The sequence below is a fragment of the Phyllobates terribilis genome, unplaced genomic scaffold (genome assembly GCF_046119375.1).
Source record: "Phyllobates terribilis strain yellow unplaced genomic scaffold, ASM4611937v1 Scaffold_12__6_contigs__length_324123572, whole genome shotgun sequence".
In the NCBI taxonomy this organism is placed as follows: Eukaryota; Metazoa; Chordata; class Amphibia; order Anura; family Dendrobatidae; genus Phyllobates; species Phyllobates terribilis.
In genome coordinates, this window is record NW_027362772.1 from 44,355,606 (window position 1) to 44,382,839 (window position 27,234).

The 27,234-nt window shown below is 46.8% G+C and overlaps 2 protein-coding genes across 7 annotated transcripts in view; both read left to right on the plus strand.

The window, feature by feature from the left end:
* The window catches only part of LOC141172013 (sulfotransferase 2B1-like), a 388,130-nt gene that overhangs the window by 300,778 nt on the left and 60,118 nt on the right, over positions 1 to 27,234 (plus strand). For all 4 annotated transcript variants that reach the window (XM_073655777.1, XM_073655776.1, XM_073655778.1 and 1 more), the window contains one exon: positions 16,094 to 16,274. In XM_073655777.1, coding sequence (XP_073511878.1) covers positions 16,094 to 16,274 — 181 coding nt within the window. The remainder of the gene's footprint in view (positions 1 to 16,093; positions 16,275 to 27,234) is intronic.
* LOC141172014 (sulfotransferase 2B1-like) overlaps positions 1 to 27,234 on the plus strand; it is a 913,436-nt gene that overhangs the window by 300,772 nt on the left and 585,430 nt on the right. The gene's annotated exons all lie outside the window — the stretch shown is intronic.

Genomic DNA, 27,234 nt, shown 5'->3' on the forward strand with positions numbered 1-27,234 from the left:
CCCGAGCAGACTGCGGGCTCCATATCCCTGGTACCGCCTGTTAGCCACATGGAGAGTTACTCCGCTGTCCGGTCGCACACCAGCTGGAAGCATGTATACGCCGGCGTGAGTCACACACACTTTTTAGCATCTGCTGCGTAGCCTCTGTGCAGTTAACAGGGCTATGGATACGTTATTTGTCACACATTTCTCGTGCAGTTAACAGAGATAGTGCGAATCCCTTTTCTTGTCCCGGTGTAAAGTAACACTGGAGGGATTTATACATTAGTTGGTTGTTTTATCTTGTTACCCGGAAGGTGTTGGGCCACAGTCCTCTAGGCTGCATCGCGGATCCTGGGTTCAGTTGCTGTCCATTATTTAATAAAGTTGTTTGCAACCGTCCCCTTAACAGTTAGCTTGAGCCGACATCAGAGAGATTACACCAAATGTCCTCCAAGCACCAGAGAGGAAGTAAGCAGACTATAATAGCTCCAAAATCACTGACTGAAGTGGACAAAATTATGAAATATAACCTTTACTAAAACATAAATGCCCTCTATTACCATTAGTTCAAAATGAGGGATATATCAATAAGTATTTCTATACTGGGATCAATCACCAATGGCCCTATTATCTCTGTTACCAATCCCTAATATATGTGCAAAAATCCTATATAAATAGATCTGCAAATTAGCACCATAATCTACTACCTATATTGCACTGTGCCCAATAAATAGCTGAAGTAGATTCCAACTTTACGGTTCAAATCCTACACTTCTACATACAATAGAATTGCACTATGCATTTTCACTCATAGGTATATTTCACCTTGCCCAAATAACTCTCATTCAGGTAATCTTTCACCCATATAGATATAGCCCTCTTGGACAAACCTATTGCAGCTCAATAGAGAGCACTAGCCACATCTAAAACATTGTCACTACTCCTTTAGTGTGATGCTGCACTATCGCCTATGTCACATATCTAGACAGGAATTCCTTTTCATTATTCCATATTTCCTATTTAACTCTCATGCGTCAATCTTGCCTAGCTTATCCTGCCTCAACGCGTTTCACCCCCCATATACATTTAGTGGGCACATCAGGAGGCTAATCTTTATTAATATTATTGCCACAAATACTGTTACATAGGAGTATGTTTGTAAACTCATGGCCACGATAGGAGCTGCGCGCGGCGGCACGGACGAAGGCTCTTTATAGATTTATCCATGCCTCCCTTCCTCTGATGTGTGCGCTGCGTGGCCAATCATCATGTCCCTACCGCGGAACCAATCATACCGGCTGCATATACACGCACCATCACGTCATTAGGATGCTGTGGTATCCATGGTGAAATAACATCGGAAAAGCAGTACAATCGGTGAACAGAGGTACAATACTTTTGTTCCTGTTCCTTATTTCTCATTACCAGTCTATAAAGGGGATGTATATTAATTATCAAACATCCTATATTTCCTTTCTAAAAACTTGATGACCTCAGATGCACATATGAATCATCCCATTTGTATTACTCGCCATATTTAAACACTGCAATGTATACCATGAACCACCAATCCAGCACATTATACAATGCATATTTCTCTGGCTATAAAATAACTCAAATTCTAGTCCCTTACAAACAATAAACAACATGTCCCTCTTCCCCAATCCATCTACGTCATACAGCACATTCAGGTTCAATGCTATAGGGATCTGTGCAATATATACTGTATTAATTAGTGATGAGTGAGCACTAAAATGCTCGGGTGCTCGATGCTCGGGTCGAGCAAATTGGAATACTCGGGTGCTCGACCCGAGCAATGAGCCCAATGTAAGTCTATGGGAAACTCGAGCATTTTTCAGGCGGCTCCCCCCGGCGGTCTGCAGAGAGCCTAAAAATTGGCCAAATCGACGGGAACAGTGCTCAAATGACATGGGAACAGCATGGGGAAGACCCCTGGAAGCACTGACTCCCAGGTCACTGCTGTAAGCAACATTGTCAAAGGTATTAAGCCACTTTTACGGACTCACAATAAAACATACAAAAACGTAACCAAAATTTATTGTCCTGGGAAATATGTTAAGGAACATCCTTTCCAGGGTAATGACTTTTATATAAGGCAAAATAAATATATAAAAACAAAAATGCTCCTCCACACCTTGGGCTATGTACACACGTAGCGTTTTTGATGTGTTTTTGCAATTTTGCATTGCTTTCAACCAAGACGAATTCATTCACTGGTAAATGTCATTTTAACATTTTACAACCTTATCTGGTGTGTGACACATCATCAGACACATCCTTTTTCATTTATGATGGAGGGACTCTGAAAGTCACAAAGCCTATTTTTATAGGGCCAGCAGTCGGCCCTTGTTCTTGTTAGAGAACAATCAGCCGGCTATGCTTTGTTGTTCACATTATTAAGAAGTGGGTCTCTCATAGTGTTTGCCTATGCAGTGAATGCAAAAGCTGCCAAAAATTTGGATACATTCCAATGCCCCTTGGAAGAGACGTAGAGGTCGGAGAGCCTCCTAAAAATAATGTTCCCATTATTAGGAAGTGGGTCTCCCATACTATTTGCCTATGCAGTGAATGCAAAAGCTGCCAAAAATTTGAAGGCACTCCAATGCCCCTTGGAAGAGACGTAGAGGTCGGAGAGCCTCCTAAAAATAATGTTCCCATTATTAGGAAGTGGGTCTCCCATACTATTTGCCTATGCAGTGAATGCAAAAGCTGCCAAAAATTTGGAGGAACTCCAATGCCCCTTGCAAGACATGTAGAGGAGGTGATATGGTAGATATGGTGGTGAATGATATAGTGATGGAGGATGAGGAGAAGGAGGAGGAAAAGAGCAAAAAGACAAAATCAGAAAGGGTATACCCATGTCTGGGTGTGAAGACAGAGGTGCTTTGGAATAGAATTACACCTCCCAAAAAAAGGCACTGTCCTTGAGTTTAGGTTATGCTGCTATTATTTGGTGGTGTTGAGAAGTCTGGCCCAATCCAGCCCTTGTTCATTTTTATAAAAGTCAGCCTGTCAGCATTTTCAGTTGACAGGCGGATGCACCTATCGATTATAAATCCACCGGCGGCACTAAAAACCCGCTCTGATAAAATGCTAGCGGCATGGCAGGCCAGGACCTCCAAAGCATAGAGAGCAAGTTCATTCTACGTGTCCAACTTGGATATTCAGTAATTATGACGCACAGAGGAATCACAGAGGACGTTGGTACTGTCAGCAAGGTATTCCCTCATCATCTTCCCAAACTTTGCAATCCTTGTGAGAGTACCCCACGCCTTAGGGCCTGTAAGATGCAAGGGTCTGAGAAAACTGTCCCAGAGCTTTGACAGTGTTCCCCTGCCTCTGCTAGATTGGACTTGTGTCTCTCTCACCTGTACTCCTTGGTTGTCCAACGAACTGTGACCTATGCCGCCAGCGTTTTCAGATGGGAATTTTTTTAATAATTCCGCAACAAGGGCCTTCTTATACTTCCCCATTTTAGTAGACCTGTCCGGCTCCAGAATAAGAGAAAGAAAGTTCTCCTTGTAGCGTGGGTCTAGAAGTATCACCAACCAGTAATGACTGTCACCCAAAATTTTGAGAACACGAGGGTCATGAGAAAGGCAGCATAACATAAACTCAGCAATGCGTGCCAGACTGCTAACAGGCAAGACTTCTGGGTCCTGACCAAGAGGATGACTGACCATGCTCTCCTCCTCCTCTCTGTCCTCTGGCCATCCACACTGAACAGACGGTATGACAGCTGTGCAGGTAGTACCATCTATAGTGCATGAAAATAGCTCCAGTCCTTCCTCCTCTTCCTCATTGTCACCCAATCCACATTAGAATGAGAGGAGGTTGGGATGTGTGTAATCACCCCGTATGGTTCCTTGCTCCATCTCATCATGATCCGCCTGCAATCAATCATCTTTGATTGTAAGTAGAGAGCGTTTCAGAAGACAGAGAAGTGGGATGGCGACTCTAATTATGGCGTCATCGCCGCTCACCATTTGGTGGATTCCTCAAAGTTTGGAGGATGGTACAAATGTCTGACATCCATGTCCACGCCTGAGGTCTTATGTGTGGAGTCTAAACTGAATACTGATGGCCTTGTTGATGCTGTTAGTCAAAAACTGCTCTCTTCTGCTCACAAATCCTTCCTAACATCTGCAATGTAGAGTTCCAACGCGTGGGGACATCACACATCAGTCGGTGAGCCGAAAGCTGCAAACGCTGCTTAAACACGGCAAAGGCGGTGGAAGCTGTAGGTGACTTTCTAAAATGGGCACACAGACGGCATACTTTGACAAGAAGATCCGGCAGCTCTGGGTAGGTTTTGAGAAATCGCTGATCCATGAGGTTAAGCATATGTGCCAGGCATAGTACATGTGTGAGCTCACCTCGCCTCAGAGCCACCACCAGGTTCCAGCCATTGTGACACGTGACCATGCCTGGCTATAGATTCAGCGGTGTGAGCCACAGATTTGCCTGCTCTTTCAGAGCTGTCCATAACTCTTCAGCGTTGTGTGGTTTGTCACCTAAGCATATTAGCTTAAGGACAGCCTGTTGCCGCTTTGCCGAGGCAATACTGCAGTGCTTCCAGCTTACAACTGATGTGGTTTTTTTGGAGATGGATTCTAAAGAGGAGGAGGTGCAGGGGGTGTAGAATGTGGGGGCAACCCTGATTGACTTCGGCATCTGGAGGACGTGTTCCGTCCCAAGGTCCGACTGGGTCCCGGCTTCCACTATGTTAATGCAGTGTGCCATCAGCGAGATGTACCATCCCTGCCCACAAGCACTTGTCCACGTGTCCGTGGTCAGGTGGACTTTCCCAGTAACTGTGTTGTTGATTGCATGGCTAATGTTGTGGGACACGTGCTCGTGTAATGTGGGGACGGCACACCAGGAGAAATAGTAGCAGCTGGTGTCCGAGTACCCAGGGATGGCCGCCACCATCAGGTTGGGGATAGCTTCCATTTCCTCGAGCCTGGAAGACAATATTTCAAGCACAAACAGAAGCGAAATGTGTGAATTTAGTAGTGTGGCCTGTGGTGCGTTGGCTCAATATTTGCGCTTGCGTTCCAAGGACTGTGGTAGGGACAAATGAACGCTGTGCTGGGACAAGTACATGGACGTGCTAGCTGATGGTGCTAGTTGAGAGTGTGCAATGACAGGTGCAGGGCAGGAGGCATCTACGCATGCGCCATGGACAGAGGATTGGCTTGCACGCACTACAGCAGAAGAAGCAGTTTTGCCACCAGCAGACACTGTTCCTGGACCCTGGGGTTCGGCCCACTTAGTCGGGTAATTTGCTGCCAAGTGCCTGATCATGCTGGTGTTGGTCAGGCTGGTAGTTTTGCTACCCGTGTTGATGCTGGCCTGGCAGGTGGTGCAAATGGCCTTTTTGGGGTTATCAGCAGAGTCTTTAAAAAACAACCAGACTCAGGAAGAATTAACAGCAGTACTGGCAACTTCCGTCGAGTCGATGTTACGGGGAACGGTTACATGCCTTCTGTCTGCGGCCACCACACTGTTTCTTCCTGCCTGTTGTGGTGCTACTCCTCCCTCCCCCTGTATGCTGCTGTCCTCACTCTGTAAGTCTCCCTGCCAGGTTGGGTCAGTTACTATATCATTCACCACCTAGTCTTCTACTTCTGCACCCTGGTCCTCCTCCTGATTTTCTGGCAATTGTGTCTCATCATCGTCCACCTCTTGTGACAGTTTCCCACTGCCGCCTTTGTGTGATCGTGGCTGCTCAAATATTTGGGCATCGCTACCTGTGATCTCCTCTTGCCCCACTTCAAGTGGACCCGGCGAGAGGCCCGAATCTATAAATGGAAAAGTGAACAGCTCTTCGGAGAGTCCAAGTTTAGGATCAGTTGTCTCCGGACACTCGGCATGGTGGGAGGAAGGAGGTTCAGGATGATAAATATACAGTCCAGACTCACGGCTACTGAGACTTTGCCGTGGGGAAGACAGGGAGGGGCTAGTGGTGGCTAAGTGCCTGGAAGCATTATCTGCTATCCAACCAATAACCTTTTCACACTGCTCTGTGTTCAATAGTGATTTTCTGCAGCCCCCTATTAATTGGGACAGGAAGGACGAGCGAGAAGATGTGGGTGTTTGTTGTGGCACAATTTCAGCTAGCCCGCGGACTACACCTGGTCCTCTGAATGCACCATCATCACCATCACGTCCACTTCCCTGTCCCTTGCCACATGACTTTCACATTTTAAATGGAGGACAATATTTTCCACGTTTACTACAAATGGCTGGATTTGAACTGCAGTGATATGTGACATGTGTGATGGAAAACCATAGATTTAAATAGCTGGCCTGCAGGTAACTATTTTTAACACCGAACTGGTTTCAATAACTTCGTTAACACACTGCAACAAACTTATAATAGAGGACAGAAATGGCAGAATTTTCAGCGCACTTATACAGTATGTGATCCGTGTGACGGACAAACCACAGTTTTAAATAGATGGATTTTTAGCACTGTAATATGGAAAGGATCTGGCTGTATTCTGCAGCGCCAACAAGAAAATGGAGCAGAAAAACGGTGTTCTCTGGATTGCTTTTTAAGCAGATAATCAGGATTAAGATCCAAAAAAAAATTATTTCTGGCCCCTGATACCTGGGGCTATTTCTAGAAATATCTGTAAAAGCACCAGCAGACAAAACTGGAATGGACCCTCTTGCAATGTGCACTGCAGTCTGCTATATACACTGCCTGCCTGCCTAGCACTGATATCTACATCTATATTATTTCATTGCACACTCAATTGAATGCAAATTTCATTTATTGTGAACAAAGTGAGACAGAATTAAACAATCAAACCGGGTTTCAGGGCGACAGTAGACGTTTCGGCCTCTCATGTGGCCTTAATCATTACATTGCTACTGCAAAAGGAGAAGACATACAGGGTGTCAATGGAGATAATATATTACATTATATACAGTTGTTATCATCCAAGGTGAATATAAAAAGAGCATGACTGTGAAAGAAGGGGTGGGAGAGGTGGAAAAAATGGAAAGAGGGAGGGGAGTCTAGGAAGTGGAGGGATGGAGGAGAAGGGGCAGGGAGAGAGGAATAGGGAGAGGAATCATATGACAGAGTACAGATATATACATTATATACATAGCTTAATATTTACAATCAGATTAGTAACAGGGATTATTTTACTTGTTATGCGGTTTGAGGGCGAGTTAGGGCTTAGTAAATGGATCAAGGGAAAGAGATTTTCCAGGTGCACGGCTGCAAAATCAAGGCAGTGTGATTAGGTATGCTGTGCAAGTTAGTAGTGGGGTCTTCTTATATACTTGCAGGGTGGTTACCTTAAGTTCACAGTAGATATGGGGTCACAGGGATCTATAAAATAGATTGCAATTGATTATTAGGCGTGAATATTGCACTGACTTGTTGGCATAGGGACACTCTCCTGATGGGATTGTACCTTGTGGTGGATACCTGACTTGTTCCTGTGTCAGGTCTGGTCCCCTTATGGCGTGCCCTGAAGAGGTGGGTTAGGCAGTGGTGGTCTAGTGGAGTAGAGATGGATATGTGAATAATATATGCTGGTATACCTATACTAAGTAGAAACAAGCTAATCTCTCCCTAGTTCAGCAGCAGCTCTCTCTACACTGTCTGATTCCGGAGTGACTGTGACGAGCATGGCGGTGCCAGGTCTGATATAGACCTGATGACACTGTGTAGCCAGCAAATCGCTGTAATCCCACAACCAACATGGCTGCGGCATTACAATGTGTGGCAGACAATCCCTGCATGTTGATTGGTGCTCTAAAGAGCGCCAAACATGCAGGGAGGGGTCCTGAGCTCCCTCCGAGCAACCCGGGAAATACTCGGCGAGCGCCGAGCATCTCAAGCAGTGAGATGCACTGGTGAACACCGAGCAGTAGCGAGTATGCTCGCTCATCACTAGTATTCATTAATCATCAGCGACCATTACTCTGGAATCAGCATAATAGGAATCAAAGGGAAAAAAAAACTTATACAGGATATACAACTTTATCTATATTATTGATCATATCAACTCCTCTGATAATATTGGTGGTTCATGGTATACATTGCGTTGTTTAAATATGGCGAGTAATACAAATGGGATGATTCATATGTGCATCTGAGGTATACATCTCCTTTATATACTGGTAGCGAAAAATAAGGAACAGGAACAGGAACAGTAGAGTATGAGGTCAAGTATCGTACCTCTGTTATCCAATTGTACTGCTTTTCCGGCGTTGTTTCACTATGGAATCCCAATGACGTGACGGCGTACGTGTGGCCAATATGACTGGTTCCGAAGCAGGGTCATGATGATTGGCCATGCGGCATACATGTTAAAGGAAGGGGGGCATGGATAAATCTATAAAGAGCCTTCAGCCATGCTGCCGCCGAGCATGGCTCCTATCGTGGCCGTGAGTTTAAAAACATACTCCTATGTAAAAGTATATGTGGCAATAAGATTAATAAAGATTAGCCTCCTGATGTGCTCACTGAATGTATACGGTGGTGAAACGTGTTGAGGCAGGATAAGCTAGGCAGGATTGACGTATGAGAGTTAAACAGGGAATATGGAATAATGAAAAGGAATTCCTATCTAGATATGTGATATAGACGATACTGCAGCATCACACTAAAGGAGTAGTGACAATGTTTTATATGTGGCTACTGCTCTCTATTAAGCTGCAATAGGTTTGTCCAAGAGGGATATTGTTATGTTCTGAAACTTAGAACTAAGGAATAGGGAAAAGCTGTCCCTGAACTGAGATTCAGCTTAAACCCTATGCTGGGGTGGGTGCCCTATTCCTTGTGAATAGCCCCACCGACATTCCTGCACTGAACTCAAACGAACACCTGAAGGAAGGGGGAAAGGGGTCCCTAAAAGATCTAAGGACTGGGAGCAAAAACAGGAGACCTCCTAACAGAAAAGTTAGTTGCAGAAACGAAGATAAAAGGAAACAAAACTGGTGGAACAAGAAGTCCCAGGATATCAATTGTCCTAAGCACAAAGAACTAACAAGGCAACTTAGCCAGAGCACAAGCGAAAACAACCCTGATATCCAGCGGGGAATGGGAGACAGGTGCTGAGTAATAAAGAGTGAGGAGATCACGTGACCAAGATACCCAGCGCAAGAGGAAAAGACTAGAAGCCAGCAAACCACAAAAAGGTGGCCGAAAAGTAAAACAACATAAATTCTAACAAATGCATCTATATGGGTGAAAGATTACCTAAATGAGAGTGACAGTGATCTGTGTTGTGCTATATGGGCAAGGTGCAATATACCAGTACCTGAGTGAAAAAGCATAGTGCAATACTATTGTATGTAGAAGTGTAGGATTTGAACAGTAAAGTTGGAATCTACTTCAGCTATTTATAGGGCACAGTGCAATATAGGTAGTAGATTATGGTGCTAATTTGCAGATCTATTTATATAGGATTTTTCACATATATTAGGGATTGACAACAGAGATAATGTTACGGGTCCGGGAGGTGGAACCTCTGAGCTGCAATACAAGGGGGAAGTCCTTTTAAGGAAGCGGGTGACTCCCAGGGAAGGCAGGCAGGTAGTCACAGCAAGTGACAGGGACAGACTCTGGGTAAACGGGCAGGTGGTCACGGCAGGTGAGGGGACAAACTCTGGGTAGACAGGCAGGTGGTCACGGCAAGTGACGGGGACAGTCTCTGGGTAGACAGACAGGTGGTCACGGCAAGTGACCGGGACAGTCTCTGGGTAGACAGGCAGGTGGTCATGGCAAGTAACCGGGTCAGTCTCTGGGTAGACAGGCGATGCGGATACCTGACAGGTAACTGGCGGGCGCTCCGAGGTGAGCGGGCTGACGGAGACAGCAGGTAACTGGTGGCCGCTCCAGGTGAGCGGGCTGACAGACGAGGCAGGAGACCGGCAGGTAACTGGTGGATGCTCCCAGGTGAGCAGTCTGGCAGACAAGGCAGGTAACAGGCAAGTAACTGGTGGACGCTCCCAGGTGAGAGGTCTGACTGACGAGGCAGGTAACAGGCAGGTAACTGAAGGACGCTCCCAGGTGAGCGGACTGGCAGACAAGGCAGGTAACTAGTAGATGCTCCCAGGTGAGCGGTCTGGCGAGCAAGGCAAGTAACAGGCTGGCAGGCAGGACGAGAAGTCAGGCTAGCAGCGGAACCTGAGGGCTGACGCACAGGTGAGACACAGTGCAAACAACATTGCTCCGGCACCTCCATTTTGGAGGAGGTGCCTTAAATATGGGAGGTCCTCTGGCATTTGGCCGGGGACTCCTTAGGACGGCGCGCGCGGTCCCTTTAAGAGAGGGGGAGCGCGCGCGCCCTAAGCACACTGCCGGGGAAGGCGCGCGTGCCGGAAGCAGTGGGGAGAGAAGCGTTGGAGGACGCTGCGCCAGGAGCGGGGAGGTGAGAGGGACGGCGTCTCTGGATAGTAGGGGGCAGAGACGCCGATGCTACAGATAATAGGGCCATTGGTGATTGATCCCAGCATAGAAATACTTAGTGATATTTCCTTCATTTTGAACTAGTGGTAATTTATGTATTAGAATTCACAATCTGGCCCTGTAATAGGTTGCGGTGGCTTGTGGATAGACTGAAAATAGCATGGGGCATTGGCACTTACGTGATTTTAAGGATTAGAATAAAGGTTACACACGTGGTCAAAATTGTTGGTACCCCTCGTTTAATGAAAGAAAAACCCACAATGGTCACAGAAATGACTTGAATCTGACAAAAGTAATAATAAATTAAAAAGCTATGAAAATGAACAAATAAAAGTCAGACATTGCTTTCCAACCCTGCTTCCACTGTTTTAAAAATTAAACTCATGAAATAGGCCTGGACTGAAATGATGGTACTCTTAACTTAATATTTTGTTGAACAACCTTTTGAGGCAATCACTGCAATCAAGCGATTCCTGTAACTGTCAAAGAAACTTCTGCACCTTTCAACAGGTATTTTGGCCCACTCCTCATGAGCAAACTGCTCCAGTTGTCTCGAGTTTGAAGATTGCCTTTTCCAGATGGCATGTTTCAGCTCTTTCCAAAGATGCTCAATAGGATTTATGTCAGGGCTCATAGAAGGCCACTTCAGAATAGTCCAATGTTTTCCTCTTAGACATTCTTGGGTGTTTTTAGCTGTGTGTTTTGGGTCATTATCCTGTTGCAAGACCCATGACCTGTGACTGAGACCAAGCCTTCTGACATTGGACAGCACATTACTCTCTAGAATTCCTTAATAGTCTTGAGATTTCATTGTACTCTTCAAGAGACTCTGTGCCAGATGCAGCAAAGCCCCAGAACATAACAGAGCTTCCTCCATGTTTCACAGTAGGGACAGTGTTCTTTTCTTGATATGCTTCATTTTTCCTTCTGTGAACATAGTGCTGATGTGCCTTGCCAAAACTTCCATTTTTGTCTCATCTGTCCATAGGACATTCTCTCAGAAGCTTTGTGGCTTGTAAACATGTAGTTTGGTAAATTCCAGTCTGGAATTTTTATAATTTTTTTTCAACAATGGTGTTCTCCTTTGTCATCTCCCATGAAGTCCACTTTGGATCAAACAACGATGGATAATGCGATCTGACACTGATGTTCCTTGAGCTTTAAGTTCACCTTTAATCTCTTTAAAAGTTTTCCTGGGCTCTTTTGTTACCATTAGTATTATTCGTCTCTTTGATTTGTCATCAATTTTTCTCCTGCAGCCACGTCCAGGGAGGTTGGCTACAGTCCCATGGATCTTAAATTTCTGAATAATATTTGCAACTGTAGTCACAGGAACATCAAGCTGCTTGGAGATGGCCTTATAACCTTTACCTTTAACATGCTTGTCTATAATTTTCTTTCTAATCTCCTGAGACAACTCTTTCCTTTGCTTCCTCTGGTCCATGTTGAGTGTGGTACACACCATGTCACCCAACAGCACAGTGAGTATCTGTAGCCCTATATACAGGCCCACTGACTGATTACAAGATTGTAGACACCTGTGATGCTAATTAGTGGACACAACTTGATTTAACATGTCCCTTTTGTCACATTAATTTCAGGGGTACCATCATTTCTGTCCAGGCCTATTTCATGAGTTAATTTTTTTAATTCTGTGGAAGCAGGGTTGAAAAGCAATGTCTGACTTTCATTTGTTCATTTTCATAGATTTTTAATTTATTATTACTCTTGCCAGATTGAAGTTATTTCTGTTACCATTGTGGCTTTTTCTTTCATTAAATGAGGGGTACCAACAACTTTGACCACGTGTGTATATTTTATAATTTTGTCAACTTCAGTCAGTGATTTTGTTATATATAGTGGATTACTTTGAGTTATAGGTACTCTTTCAGTGAATCTGCAATAGCTCCAAGCCTTCACAAGGGAACATGTGAATATCACCGGCGTCTCCCTGTAAGAAACTGAAAGTATTTAAACACCCAGGCATGAGTGTCAATCAGACCAGGGGGGAGGTAGTTGGTGTGGGTCCTACAGTGGGTCCTACAGTGAGACAGATTTAAGAAGGTGTCTGTAATGCCAAACGAAGAGATCTTCTGCAACCAACTGCAGAGCGACTGTCTGTCACATCTGACACACCCGTGACAGTACCGCCCCTCTACAAGTGGCCTCCGGACACTCATAACCAGGTTTCTCAGGATAAGAGGTGTGGAATGAACGAACCAGCCTGGGAACATTCACTGCTGATGCTGAAACCCACATCCTCTCCTCTGGACTATAACCCTTCCAGATGCACCAAGTATTGTAGGGAACAATGTCGGAGAAGAGAATCTACAATCCTCGAAATCTGATACTTCAGGTCCAGACCTGGCAATTATTTTCTGTCAGCCATACGTTTATACCTGTCTCCCATGATCTTCAAATTACTCAGAACCACCACCACATTGAGGAGAGCGACAAAGCAAAATGTTCCTCCTCAGGAACTCACAAAGCTCCTTCCCCAAACTGTGGGTGGTATCCGTATGCATCAAAGAATGGTGACCTGCCAGTGGATTCTTGATGATGATTATCAATGGCAAATTCTGCCAGCGGTAAATAGGATGCCCAATCCTCCTCATTTTTTGACACAAAACACTGCTTTCAGTCTGCCCATTTCACAGAGGGTGGAAGGCAGAGGAAAAGGACAGCTGCACCCCCAGTCAAGAACATAATTCTTTCAAGAACTTGGAAACAAACTGGGTCCCTTGATCTGACACCACATCGGAGGGAACCCTGTGAAGCTTCACAATCTCATTTATAAACACCTGAGCAAGAGTCTTGGCATTTGGAAGTGCCGGTAATGTGATGAGGTGAAACATTTTACTGAACCTATCTACAAAAAACACAGCAAAAAAGGGCAGCAGTGTTACCTGCCCAGATCTTCAGAACTAAATGCACTACCAGGGTGCAGCAAACCCACATTAAGATGACGGCTACACAGGTGCAAAGTACTGATGAGACAATCACTCACAACCTACCATTTCATGGAGGGGGTGAATGCTTAGTATTTGAATTGCATACAAAAAGGCATGTATAGGGTGCTGTTCACACTAGGGTAGCGCAGAGTATTATTTATGCTCATGCTATTAGATTAGGTGGACTGCCCGGTACTTTCCAAGTGCACCCCATGGGAACAGACACTCTAGTTTACAATGCCCACACTGATGGGCCTGGCTGCACCCTGGAATAAAAAGGTGCAAAAATACATAGATAGATAGAGATATATATATATATATATATATATATATATATATATATATATATATTATATATAATATAGGAGGTATTACTTGATATTTTGGCCAAAATGCGTAAGCTCATAACCCGTGACAAGGGTCCTCATGCTTACGAGCCCTACTCTAAACACAAAAAGCAAAGCCATAATAAGAAGAATTAAAATTCCCCCAAAAATTAAAGAAAAAACAGAGCAAAAAAGATTTGATGGTATAAATAACCTTCCTGAAGGGCAGGAGGCAGAGGCGTCCCCATGAACCTAAAAAACACCTCACCCTCCTGTTCAGGGTACAATGCCAAAATGACTACCCCCTTCTGTAATATCGGGGCATGGTTCTCAGCATCACCACTCACTACCACCAGGGAAGCTCCGGGACAAAGCATCAGCCTTGACATTTTTTACCCCCGGACGAAAAGTCACAAAAAAATTAAACCTAGTAAAAAACAGTGACCATCTGGCTTACCTAGGGTGGTTGACACATTTATCTGATTGGAGATATGACAGGTTCTTATGGTCAGTAATGCCAGTAATAGGATGGACAGCCCCCTCCAACCATTGTCACCATTCTTAGAACTCCAATTTGATCGCCAAAAGTTCCCTATTACCCACGTTATAATTTCTCTCAGCCGAAGACAATTTCTTAGATATAAAGTGCATGGACGCCATTTACCAAGGGATGGACCCTGAGACAACACAGCCGCAACCCCCACTTTTGACACATCAACTTCCATAATAAAGGGTTGGGAAACATCGGGTTGACTGTGTATAGGTGCCTTGGCAAAACAGTTCTTTAAAAAACCTGCAGGGAGGCATCAGACCATTCGGAAAAATCATACCCCTTTCTAGTCATGTCAGTAAGGGGTTTCAAGGTTACTGAGAAATTTTGGAACCCTCCACAGGCTGGAGACAAACCGAATCCTGCGGAAAAGAAAAAGCCCAGGATTGAGGATCTCCCTGTAGCAGTGAGATCACTATTCCCACTTGTTGTTCCTCACTTGCAGAGTAGTAAGAACAAAGTTTAAAGTACAGTTTGCAGGCCTCCTTGGACACAACAAACTTGTCCCTACCTCCTGAAAACCTGTCTGAGAGGGCAACCTCGGGTTCAAGCTGGACAGTCTTACCTGCAGAGACTCCCACATTAGCGACCTGTAGGCGCTGATGCTGTTGCTGAACCTCACAGCGGAGGCCAGTCACCACCAGAGACAGACAGTGCAGCTACTCTGTGAGCTGTGCAACTGAAACCATACCAGAGGAGCAAAGAAAGAAAAAGCACTCCCAAAAAAACACTCAAATAAAACCACGTGTCATTTTTTTTTCTTAAATATGCACAGCCGGTGATAATGTCACGCACAGTGTAGGAAAAACAAAGTGCAACACGAAGGGATGAGGCGAAGGGAGCCCAGAAACTAGGGAAAGGGGGAGTGGAGACCTACTAGGCTGATCTAATATCACCCTGTCTCCCCAACCGTCCCTTTATTGGTTCCTCACCAATCACTGAAAAGGAAACCTAAGCCCTCTACCTCCCTAGAGGTTGGCCTTGAAAAGGGAAGGGGGAGCACTTGTCAGTTCCCACTAACAACTAAAAACAACAAAGGAGACAAACACAGAGGGAAGCTACTTAGCTTTAGCAGACTTCAGAGAGACTACACCACACAGCCTCCAAACACAAGAGAGGAAGCAAGCAGACTGCAATAGCTCCAAGCCTTCACAAGGGAACATGTGAATATCACCGGCTCCTCCCAGTAGCAAACAAAGTATTTAAACACCCAGGCCTGAGTGTCAATCAGAGCAGGAGGGATGTAGCCGCTGGGTCCTATAGTGAGACAGACTTAAGGTGTCTGTAATGCCAAACAAATAGATCTTCTGCAACCAACTGCAGAGCGACTGTGTGTCACATCTGACTCACCTGTGACAAACAGAGAGGGAACTAAAGTTTGACTGGGTTCCAGAATCCGAACATCCATGGGTCCACTCATCCCTAATAAAGATGAAAATAGATTTTAGACGATTTCACAATTTAAATAGATAATCTGAATAACTGAGGTGTTACATCAAGGCTTGCCCTCATTCAGCAGAGCTAGAATACAGCTAGAAATGCAGTAATGAGGGTAGTAACTTGTAAGATGTAAGTGCAGTCTTAGGATGCACTTACACTCTATGGCTATTTGTGCACTGAGGCTCCTACTAGCCGTGGGTGGCCATTGACTACACTATTTTTAAATAAAATTATGCAGCAATTGGCAAACAGCATGAACGGAGTTTTGGCCTCATGTGTCCAGTCGCAGTGTGTGGTCTCACCATAAAAGTAGAAACGTAAATATTTAATTTCATGCCGCGTATTATTATGTTAAATATTGAATTTTCTTAATTGACAACAGGATCTACGAGGAAGCGTGATTAAGATTTGCAAATTTCTTGGAAAGGAGTTAGATGACGAAGCAGTGGACTCTGTGGTGGAAAATGCTTCCTTTAAGAGCATGAAACAGAACAATATGGCTAATTACACGTTGTACACCCCTGGTTACATGGACCAAGAGAAAAGCCCATTTATGAGAAAAGGTAAAAACTGAAGACCATATTGTGAAAAAAAAATAAGTGTAGTCAAGACCATATTTTGCGTTCATTCTGCACTAGGCACTCTCTATCATGCCATCTACTAGAAAGTCAAACTGAAGGTATGCGCACAAAGTGTCTTCATCTGGCGTACTTTGCCTGGAACTTGCTTAAAAAAAGCAAATTAACTTATCAGCAGCAATGTCAAAATGACTCTTTGTTCATAAGTTCCATCTTATGATACTTGTTTTAAAAACTGTGAAGTAGGTAACAGATGTGGGTACGCTCTATAATATGCATGAAAAAGCTCTAAGTAAACTCTAAAAAGTCTGAATATATGCACTGCAATGTAAAAACTATACATACGTTCAACTTTTTGATCTTTAATTAACTGTTTGGGGCTTCCAAAGATGTCAAAAGGTTAAAGATGGTGACTGGTCCAAAATTGGCAAGCAAAAGGTATTGAGGAAAAATTTATCATAAATACTCAAATAAAGACTCTTCAGTAGTGATGAGCGAGCACTAAAATGCTCGGGTGCTTGTTGCTCGACCCGAGCAACAAGCCCAATGTAAGTCTATGGGAAAATCGAGCATTGTTTGCGGTGGCCCCCCTGGAGGTCTGCCTAAAATTTGCCCTAATTGATGGGAACAGTGCTGAAATGACATGTGAACAGCATGCTGAAGACCCATGGAAGCATCTCTGACTCCCAGGTCACTGCTGTGAACAAAGTTGTCAGAGTATTATGCCACTGTTATGAACTCACAATAAAACACTCAAAAACTTAACCAAAATGGATATTCCTTGAAAAAACATTAATGAACATTCTTTCCAGGGTAATGACTTGCATATAAAGCAAAATAAATAACCCCCCAAAAAATGCTCCTTCACACCTTGGCCTATGTTCACACGTAGAGTTTTTAATGCTTTTTTTGCACTTTGGCATTGCTCTCAACAGTGAAAAATACATTTGACGCGCCCCCTGGGCCGTGGGGTACCCAGAGCCGGGCTTGTAGATGCTGGGGGTTGTAGTCACCGTGGCGGTAACCCGGTCCGTGACCCAGGTGGTCAATCCAAGGGTAGTAGATGTATATAGGTTATATAATGTCCGACTTCGGCACCTGTGGAGTGTGGTTAATGAAGCCGCTGCTGCAGAACAGTCCTCTGAAGCTGATGGATTGGCAGCAAGGGTGGTATAACTCCACACAGGAAGAGTGTGGCTTCAGGGCAGTGTGTGTGGATGATGGTGGTTGTGCAGGGTGTCGCGGTGCATAAATAACCACAGAGTCCGTGCAGTACAGTCCCAGGGTCTTTACTGATGACACTTTAAACAGGCCTGGACTGGAGTACTGGCTAGTGATAAGAGTCTTGTCAGTCTGGGAGCAAGCATAGCATCCTCCTGGGCAGGTGGAGTTGTAGGCCTGCCGTTCTTACTAAACTCTTTGGCTCTTCTGCTTGTAGCTGTGTTGTAGCCCGCGTCCCTGAGTGTAACGTGCTGTGCTCACCCGTATGGCTGGCAGCCCGGGCCTTGTGCATGCGTCGCTCCTCCGTAGCGGTACTGGTTCCTCGGTGCTGCTGAGCCTCCGGGCGTCAGATGTGGACAGGAGACCTGCAATCTCCTGCCCTGCGGTATCTGCTGCTGGGTCTGGAATTCCCCACAGCCTCGGACTCCGGTCTTCGGTTCTCTGTGTATTCTGGCTAGGACGAGCTATCTCCAGCTCCATCCCTAGCTTCTCTCTCTTCGATGTCCTAAACTCAACTCCCTGCACTAAGTTAAATTAACCCCGCCTCCAGATCCAGTTGCCAAGGGGAGGGTCCTCCTCTTGCTGGTCTAGAGCCAGGAAGTTTTGCATGTATTGTGTACCTGACTAAAAGAACCCCCGCTTGCTTCCAGGTATGGCATTACCTCTTTTGAGGGAAGCAATGCCACTGTGGCAACCAGACCCTTGGGGTGCCACATTCCCCCCTCGTTAATTTCAGTACTCCGGGACTGAACATATTTTTCAAAAGTAACGAAATCATTAATAATAACAGGCACATTCGAATATTTACAAACATTACAGTCCTTGATAGGTTACAGTATAATCTGCAACCAGGTGTCCATTCCACTGTGCAAGGTGTAATTTGAGGGACCCGTCCAAAACCCTCCACGGAGGCCCTGGGGTGGCTGCAGGGCATAGATGATCCAGGTGTTGAACCACATCTTCGGCCACCTCCAACGAGTTTTTGTTCAGTGGTTTTTCAATAAGGGGCCCTTTAACAAGTGCAACTATTTACAATGGAGAGTTCTTTTGTTATTCACCATCCATAACCTAAAAGTCTTTGTACCCTTTTCGGGTAACTGGAAAAACATACATTCCAATACTATTACACTTTAAACTTTGCATTTTAAATTCTCCAACGGGCAGGGGGCTGACCTTTTGTAGCTCTGGTAGATCTATGGAGTACACTATCTGTCAGTGCTCTTTCCTGAACCCTTGTGTCTACCCCTGGTGTGGAGGGTTCAGTGTTAACTGCACTACAGGTGGTATGAGTTGACACTGGTAGGTTGGGCAACTTCCTACGGATTCTTTGGCTTACCGTGGGTACGACAGGTTCGCTACTAGCATAGGGTAGATTCTCCTAGTCTGCTGATGGGGAAACTTCTGCCTCTGGGGACAACTGTTCTTCCAACTATTCTGAGACTTCTGCAGCTTCCTGAGGGGCTGGTTGGAGAAAGGTAAGGACTGGCACAACAATTGCATTGTACACTTGTGTCCACGACCGGGGAAATTCTCCGAGTACTGTTTTGACCATTTCTTCGACTTCCTCTGTGGGTTGACGGCTATCCTGGTCTTCTTTAGTGTGTTGTAATTGCTCGGGACATTTCTTCAAGTGGTCTCTTGAAACTGTTGCTGATGTTTCTCCTCCATCTTTACTAATGAGGCACACCTTGGTGTTGTCATGACTCGAGGGTAGGATGGTGTACGGCTCTACCTCCCACTGGTCATCCAATTTGTGGAGTCGCCTCTTTCTCTTAAGGACCTGTTCTCCAGGTGACAATGGAACAGCAGATGCGTGTTGATTGTAAGTCTTCTCTTGTCTTTGTCTCGCTTGGGACAGACTTCTTTCAACACTCTCTTGCACTTTGCGGTATTGTTAGTTGCCACTCAGTGTCCCAATCTGCATCTGGTGAGGCCGTCTCTGGTGTTAGGACTCCCATGTCCAGGTCGATGGGCAGCTTACCTGGTCTTGCTCTAAACAGGTAAGCAGTTGTGCAGTTGGTAGAGTTTACAGGGATATGGTGGTTATAGAGGTCCACCAGATCTGGTAGCTTTTCTGGCCACAGGCTGCGTTCCTCAAGGGGCAACGTCTTCAGCAGGTCTATCACCACCTGGTTCATCTTCTCACACAACCCCTTGGTTTGGGGGTGATATGGCGTTGTTTTGATTTTCTTGCAGCCGTACAGGCGGGTCACTATCTTGTGTCTCTGCCCATCCATGGTGGGCAATGGATGGAATGTGGCCTCTCTGTTGGCGGAGCACCTGTTCTTCACACAATGGGAGCACTGGGTTACTCCATGACGGTGGAAAGCGGGGATCTCTATTTCCTCCAGCTCTTCCGGGTCTTCTCCCCCATCTGGCAAGTTAGGAATCCTGGACAGCGCATCGGCGTTTGCATTCTTGCGCCCAGCTCGGTACTTGATGGTGAACTCATAATTAGACAGCCGGGCCATCCATCTTTGTTCCAGGGCACCAAGTTTCACAGTGTCCAAGTGCGTCAGCGGCTTATTATCCGTGAAGACGGTGAATTTGGAGGAGGCAAGATAATGCTTGAAGTGCTCTGTCACAGCCTAGACTACGGCGAGGAACTCCAATTTGAAGGAACTGTAATTTTTGGGATTCCTTTCTGTGGGCCAGAGCTTCCTGCTGGCATAGGCAATCACTCTTTCTCTGCCTTGCTGTATCTGGGACAGCACCGCTCCTAGCCCCACGTTACTTGCGTCTGTATGGAGTATGAAGGGTTGTCCATAGTCAGAGTAGTCCAGGATCTCGTCTCCTGAGAGCCATCTTCAGCAACTGAAGGATTTGTCTTCCGGCTTATCCCATTTGAATGGAGGCTTCGGGTTTTTGGCCTTCCTGGACTGGCCTACTAGGAGGTCCTGCATGGGTGCCACCATCTTGGTGAAGCCTTGGATAAATCTTCGGTAGTAGCCCACCAACCCAAGGAACTGCCGTACTTCCTTGATAGTGGAGGGTCTTGGCCAGTCCTTGATTACTGTGACCTTGTCAGGGTCTGGTGCTACACCTTCAGCGCTTACCACATGACCTAAGTACTGTACCTTGGGCTTCAACAGGTGGCATTTTGATGGCTTCACCTTCAGGCCAAAGCCAGCTAGGGCTTCAAACTCCTCTGCCAGGTGCTTCAGGTGATATTCATAGGACTTGGAGTTTACTATGATGTCATCCAGGTACAGCAGGACTGTCTCGAAGTTCTTATGTACTAGACAGCACTCCATCAACCGCTGGAAGGTTCCTGAGGCGTTGCAGAGCCCGAATGGCATGCAGTTGAACTCGCTGAGGCCCATCGGCATTGTGAATGCGGTCTTTTCTTTTTCCGCCTCTGCTACAGGAACCTGCCAATACCCACTAGTGAGATCCAAAGTAGAGAAATAATTAGCAGATATTAATGCAGCTAGTGACTCCTCAATTCTGGGTAACAGGTAGGCATCTTTATGTATAATGCGGTTGATTTGCCTGTAATCTACACACATTCTCAGCGTGCCATCTTTTTTAGTTACGAGAACTAATGGAGCTGCCCAGAGGCTACAACTATCTCTTATCACCCCAGCCTCCTTCATCTCTCGTAACATCCCTTTGGCACTTTGGTAGTGTGCAGGGGGTACAGGCCTGTACCGCTTTTTAATGGGTGGATTGTCTCCCGTGGGGATATGGTGTTGAACCCTTTTCACCTGCCCGAAGTCGAGCGGGTGTTTGCTGAAGACCCTTTCATACTCCTGGACCACCTGGTATACTCCATGTTTCTGGTGCTGAGGGGTGGAGTCAGTGCAAACGTGTAGCTTTCGACACCAGTCCTCCATCTGTCCCTTGGATTCATTATCCTCCGCCGGTTTGGATGGAGGTAAGGGTTCCACTGTTTTTATAGAATTGTTGCTGACGGCGAATAATTTGTCAAGGGTAGCATACCGGGGGCAAATGGACTTCTTTCTCCCCAAAATTTAGGATGCGGACTGGCACTCTCCCATGGCGGACATCAACCACCCCCCTGGCTGTCAAGATGGTGGGCCTACTGTCAGAGTATACGGGCTCTACCAGGGCCTGGTAATCTCGACCTCTGAGACTCATAGCTGCCCGACACCATATCAACATTTCACTTCTTGGGGGCATGCAATGGGGAACAAGTCACTCATCCTGACCCTGCCAATTTCACCACCAGACAGTTCTACCTGTTGTCTTCTCATCAGGGCTCTGATTTCTCTCTGCAGAACCCGCTGCTAACTGGAACTGGCAGTCTCCGCAACCTGCTGTAACAAGACAATAATTTCTGAAAGACAATTTTCAATAACATTAGTGCCTAAGGTTATCATAGGATGACTTTCTCGGCGATCAATGTCAACAATTATCATTCCTTGCGCTGGCAGTTCCACTTTGCCAACCTTTATGGTCACTTCTTTATACCCAACTTGAGGCAAGGGCTGACCATTGCTGGCATAGATGCTTAAATTTTCATCTGGACGGCGGGTAATGTCCGAATCAGTCCAGTATTGCTTATAAATAATGTAGGGGATAGTGGTCACCTGTGATCCAGTGTCCAGCAGCGCGCTCATCGGGATGCCATCAAGCACGACAGGTAGGACCGGCCGTCCTCCCACGTACTTGTTTCACCAGTTGTGTGGGCCTGGTGGTCTTATGCCTGGGGTTGGCCCTCTGCCCCAGGTTTTGCTCATTTAAATTACAGTACCCTGCATAATGTCCTGGCTTGTGACAGCAGCGGCAGATGGATTGTCCGTCCTGGTCATAGCGGTCACTGTTCCTCCCTCTGGTTGTTGGAATCCTCCTCTGTTGTCGCCATGGGACGTCCTCCGGACTGGAAGCCAGCTGGATCTTCCCTTTGGGGGACACCTGCAAGGACTGCACAGTTTTGGTTAGTGCAGCTACACTTTTAGTCAGCTCTTGGACCTGAAGTTGCAGGTCTGTAGATGGATCATTGTCCAGAGTCTGTGCATCAGCTCCCACAGGCTCTGGGGAAAAGGGTGCCACCTCCTGGTGGTAGGTGATAGCTGGGCGCTGGTGAGATGTAGCGCCACCTGGTGTTGGTTCTCGCAGCACCCGGGTGGCTCTGTCTTTAAATTGTGCAAAGTCCAGATCAGGGTTTTGCAGAGCCATTATGCGTAGCTGTGACCGGTGAGCGCTGGACAGTAGACCCTCAATAAACTGCTCAGTTAACAGTCTGTTCTCATCATGCACACTGTCGGGGTCTACCTGTTTGATGGCCCTCAACGCCTCCTGCAGGTTTAAAGCATAGTCCCGTACCCTGTCCTGCGCCCGTTGTTTGCACCCATAAAACTTCATTTTTATCTCAGCTGTAGTACGGGTGTCAAAGGTGTCCTTTAGGCGGGCCAGTATCTCTTTTACAGTCCATTTGTCTCTGGCTGACCAGGACTTCACTTCTCTCTGGGCTGCTCCAATTAACTGGCCTATGAGGATGCTCACTTTCTGCTCCTCGGACAGAAGGTACACTTTAAACAAGCTGCTCTGCCTTTCTTTAAAGTCACTCAGGGTGTGTGACTCTCCTGAGTATTGGGGCAACCACGCCGCCCCCCGGTATATATGGCATGGAAAATGGCATTACTGCGGCAGCGGCCGTGCCTGCGGCTGAAGTTCCCTCCATATTGGGCGTATTCCTCCCCCCTAATGAACCGTTGCCTACCTTCTATCACTTTGCTTCTGTAGTCCGCAGTTCCGCAGCCGATGGTCTCCTTTGAGGACCTGGCGTCGCTTGCTTCTGACGTCAGCGCTTGCTGGGGCTCCTTCCAGGACCTGGCACTGCATCAGTGCGTGAGGTGGGGCTTGGACTTCACGCGCTTCCAGCGGTTACGCCCCTCTTCTTCCCGTGCGGCGACCCGGAAATGGCGGACAATGGCGGGAAACAGCGGCAATTGGCGGGAAACTTTGCCACGGTATGTGACACAGTTTGTGAAGGCGCACAGTACCCGGTGGTAACTGGCATGAAATCCTGCTGACTATGCCAAAGTTGACGTGCCCCCTGGGCCGTGGGGTACCAGGAGCCGGGCCTGTAGATGCTGGGGGTTGTAGTCACCGTGGCGGTGACCCGGTCCGTGACCCAGGTGGTCAATCCAAGGGTAGTAGATGTATATGACGCGCCCCTGGGCATGTGTCGCGCTGCGTTGTGCACGCGGGAGCTTACCCGGAGCCGGATCTCTTGAGGGTTGTAGTCTCGTGGCGGTGATCCGGTCCGTGCCCAGGGAGTCAGACTAAGTGGCGCTGTATCAGCGGTAGATGTTGGACGACTACGCCACCCGTTGACTACAGCTAAGGAGCTGCTGCTGCAGGGCAGACCGCTGAGGCCGGTGGTAGGATTGTGCAGCGTGATAGCATAACCCCCAACGGGAGGGGTATGGCCTCAGGGCAGCCGACGTGGACGATGGGGGTAGCAGGAACCACTCGGAGACGGTACGGTGTAGTTCAGGGTCTTTACTGGTGACAAAGATAGACCCTCCCGGAGTACTGGCTAGCGATTGGGGCCTGGTCAGTCCTTGAGCAGATGGGATCTCCCCTGGCCAGGCGGAGTTGTAGGCCTCCCAAACTGACTGTACTCTTCTGGCTACCTTGCTAGAGGCGGGTATAAGTAGCCCACATCCCTGAGTGTACCGTGTGGTGCTCACCCGTATGGCCGGTGACTCGGGGCCTTCTAGTAGCTTCCGCTCCACGACGGCGGTGCTGGTCCCACGCGTGTGACCGTGCCTTCGGGTTTCTGGGCCAGAGGACCTGCAATCCCCTGCCGGTCGGTTTCTGCTGCTGGATAGGAGTTAGTCCCCACAGCCTCGGACTCCGGGTCCGGTGAGAAATCTTCTCAGTCAGGGCGAGCTCTGCAGCTGCCAGCCCCTGACTCCTTGTTGCTCTGCTCCTACAGAGCTCCTGTAGTTTCTTCCTATGCTGCTTCTCTTCTCTACCTCTTCTCTACTCACTAACCCTGCCTCAGCCCTAGGTTTATATAGGGGAAGTTCTTCCCCTCCCAGGACTGGGCAGGAGGTGTGGCATGCATAGGATCCCTGACCAAGAGACCTCCCACCTGCTCTCAGACGTAATATCTCTATCACTGTGGCAACCAGACCCCTGGGGTGTCACATTTATAGGTTATATAATGTCCAACTACACCACCTGTGGAGTGCGATTAATGAGGCCGCTGCTGCGGAACAGTCCTCTGAAGCTGGTGGGTTGGCAGCAAGGGTGGTATAACTCCACACAGGAAGAGTGTGGCTTCAGGGCAGTGTGTGTGGATGATGGTGGTTGTGCAGGGTGTTGCCGTGCATAAATAACCACAGAGTCCGTGCAGTACAGTCCCAGGGTCTTTACTGATGACACTTTAAACAGGCCTGGACTGGAGTACTGGCTACTGATAATAGTCTGGTCAGTCTGGGAGCAAGCATAGAGTCCTCCTGGGCAGGTGGAGTTGTAGGCCTGCCGTTCTTACTAAACTCTTTGGCTATTCTGCTTGTAGCTGTGTTGTAGCCCATGTCCCTGAGTGTAACATGCTGTGCTCACCAGTATGGCTGGAAGCCCGGGCCTTGTGCATGCGTCGCTCCTCCGTAGCGGTACTGGTCCCTCGGTGCTGCTGAGCGTCCGGGCGTCTGATGGGGACAGGAGACCTGCAATCTCCTGCCCTGTGGTATCTGCTACTGGGTCTGGAATCCCCGACAGCCTCGGACTCCGGTGTCCGGTTCTCTGTGTTTTCTGGCTAGGACGAGCTATCTCCAGCTCCAGTCCCTAGCTCCTCTCTCTTCGATGTCCTAAACTTAACTCCCTGCACTAAGTTAAACTAACCCTGCTTTCAGATCCAGTTGCCAAGGGGAGGGTCCACCCCTTGCTGGTCTAGAGCCAGGAAGTGTTGCATGAATTGTGTACCTGACTAAAAGAACTCCCCCTTGCTTCCAGGTATGACATTACCTCTTTTGAGGGAAGCAATGCCACTGTGGCAACCAGACCCTTGGGGTGCCACACATTCACCGGTAAATATCAGTTTAACATTTTATTACCTTAAGTGGTCATGTGGTATGTGAGACATGATCTGACAAATCCTGTTTCATTTATGAAGGAGGGACTCTGAAAGTCACAAAGCTTATTTTTAGAAGGCCATCAGCTGGCTATGCTTTGTTGTTCTTATTATTAAGGAGCTGGCTCCCTATACTGTTATTGGGTATGCAGTGATTTCAAGGCCTGTCCAAAATTTTGAAGAACTCTAATACCCATTTGAAGAGACATACAGGACCTGATTTAAGAAAAAAATTCCCATTATTGAGGAGCAGGTCTCCTATACTGTTTAGAGATGAGCGAAAGTTTCAATATTTGATTTGGATTGCTATCGTCGAATTTGCAATATTCGCAGTTTTGTTTGTCAAATATTTGTCAAACTTTACCGAACTAGGATAGAATAGGATAGGATTCAAATGGGTGAAAAACAAATGCATACACAAGAACTTGAAATGAACCCAAAACCTGCCAAAGCACATCAAATTGGGGGCAGACATCAGGAAAGTGCCATCAATTGACCCAGAGTACAACTACTATAATTATTATTATTATTACAGCGACATTTATTCTGTGGCGCTTTACATGTGAAAAGAAGTCACCGACTAGTACAAGAAGAGAGAGGACCCTGCCGCGAGGTTGCACAAACAATCTACAAGGGATTGGTGAGGATACAGTAGGTCAGGGTACAGGTGGTCGTGTAGCGGTATTCTGGAGTGAGGGTTACCGTAGATTGAATGCTTGTTAGAAGAATTGGGTCTTCAGCTTTCTTTTCAAAGTTTCCATGGAAGGCGACAGTCTGATGTGTTGGGGTACACAGTAGTGGAGATGCATGGGACAAATCTTGTATGCATTTTTGGCAACAGGAGGTAAGAAGGAAGTAGAAAAGGAGTTCTTGGAAGGATGGGATGGGAGGCTGCCTGCAGGTAACGAGTACTATCACACCAGGTGTGGGAAAGTCACAAAGAAAAGAGGGAAAGGGAGCCCAGGCTCTAGGGAAAGGGGGAAAGTGGAGATCTCCTAGGTTGATCTAGCGTCACCCTGTCGACCCCTAACGTCCCTTTATTGGCTCTGCACCAATCGCTGCATGCTTGCTTCACCCTGTCTTTCCCGGTCATATGGCTATGGCTAGGGAAGGAAGGAGAGAGGACTACAGAGAGGATGAAGTACTGCTCTTGCTAAGCTTTCAAAAATAGTAATGAATATCAATGGCAACTCCCTCTGGAACACAGCAGGTATTTATACACCCATGCAGGGTGTAAATTAGAGGGAGGTAGTCGCTGGGTCCTAGAGACAGCCTCAAAGAATATGCATGTAATGCCAAACATAGAGATGTCTTACAATTAACTGCAGGGTGACTGTCACCTCTGACACACCTGTGACAGCACCCCCTCCTCTACGAGTAACCTCCTGACACTCAGGATCAGGTTTCTCAGGATGAGAGGTGTGGAATGAGAAAACCAACCTGGGAGCGTTCACCTCTGACAATGAAACCCACTTCCTCTCCTCTGTACCATAGCCTTTCCAGTGCACTAAGTATTGTAGAGAACAACGTTGGAGACAAGAATCTACAATCCTCAAAATCTGGAACTCCAGATTACCATCAACCATTAATTGGGGCGGTGGTAGAGGTGAGAGCTCAAGAGGTTCCACATATTTTTTGAGTAAGGACCTGTGGAACACGTTGTAAGCCTTAAGG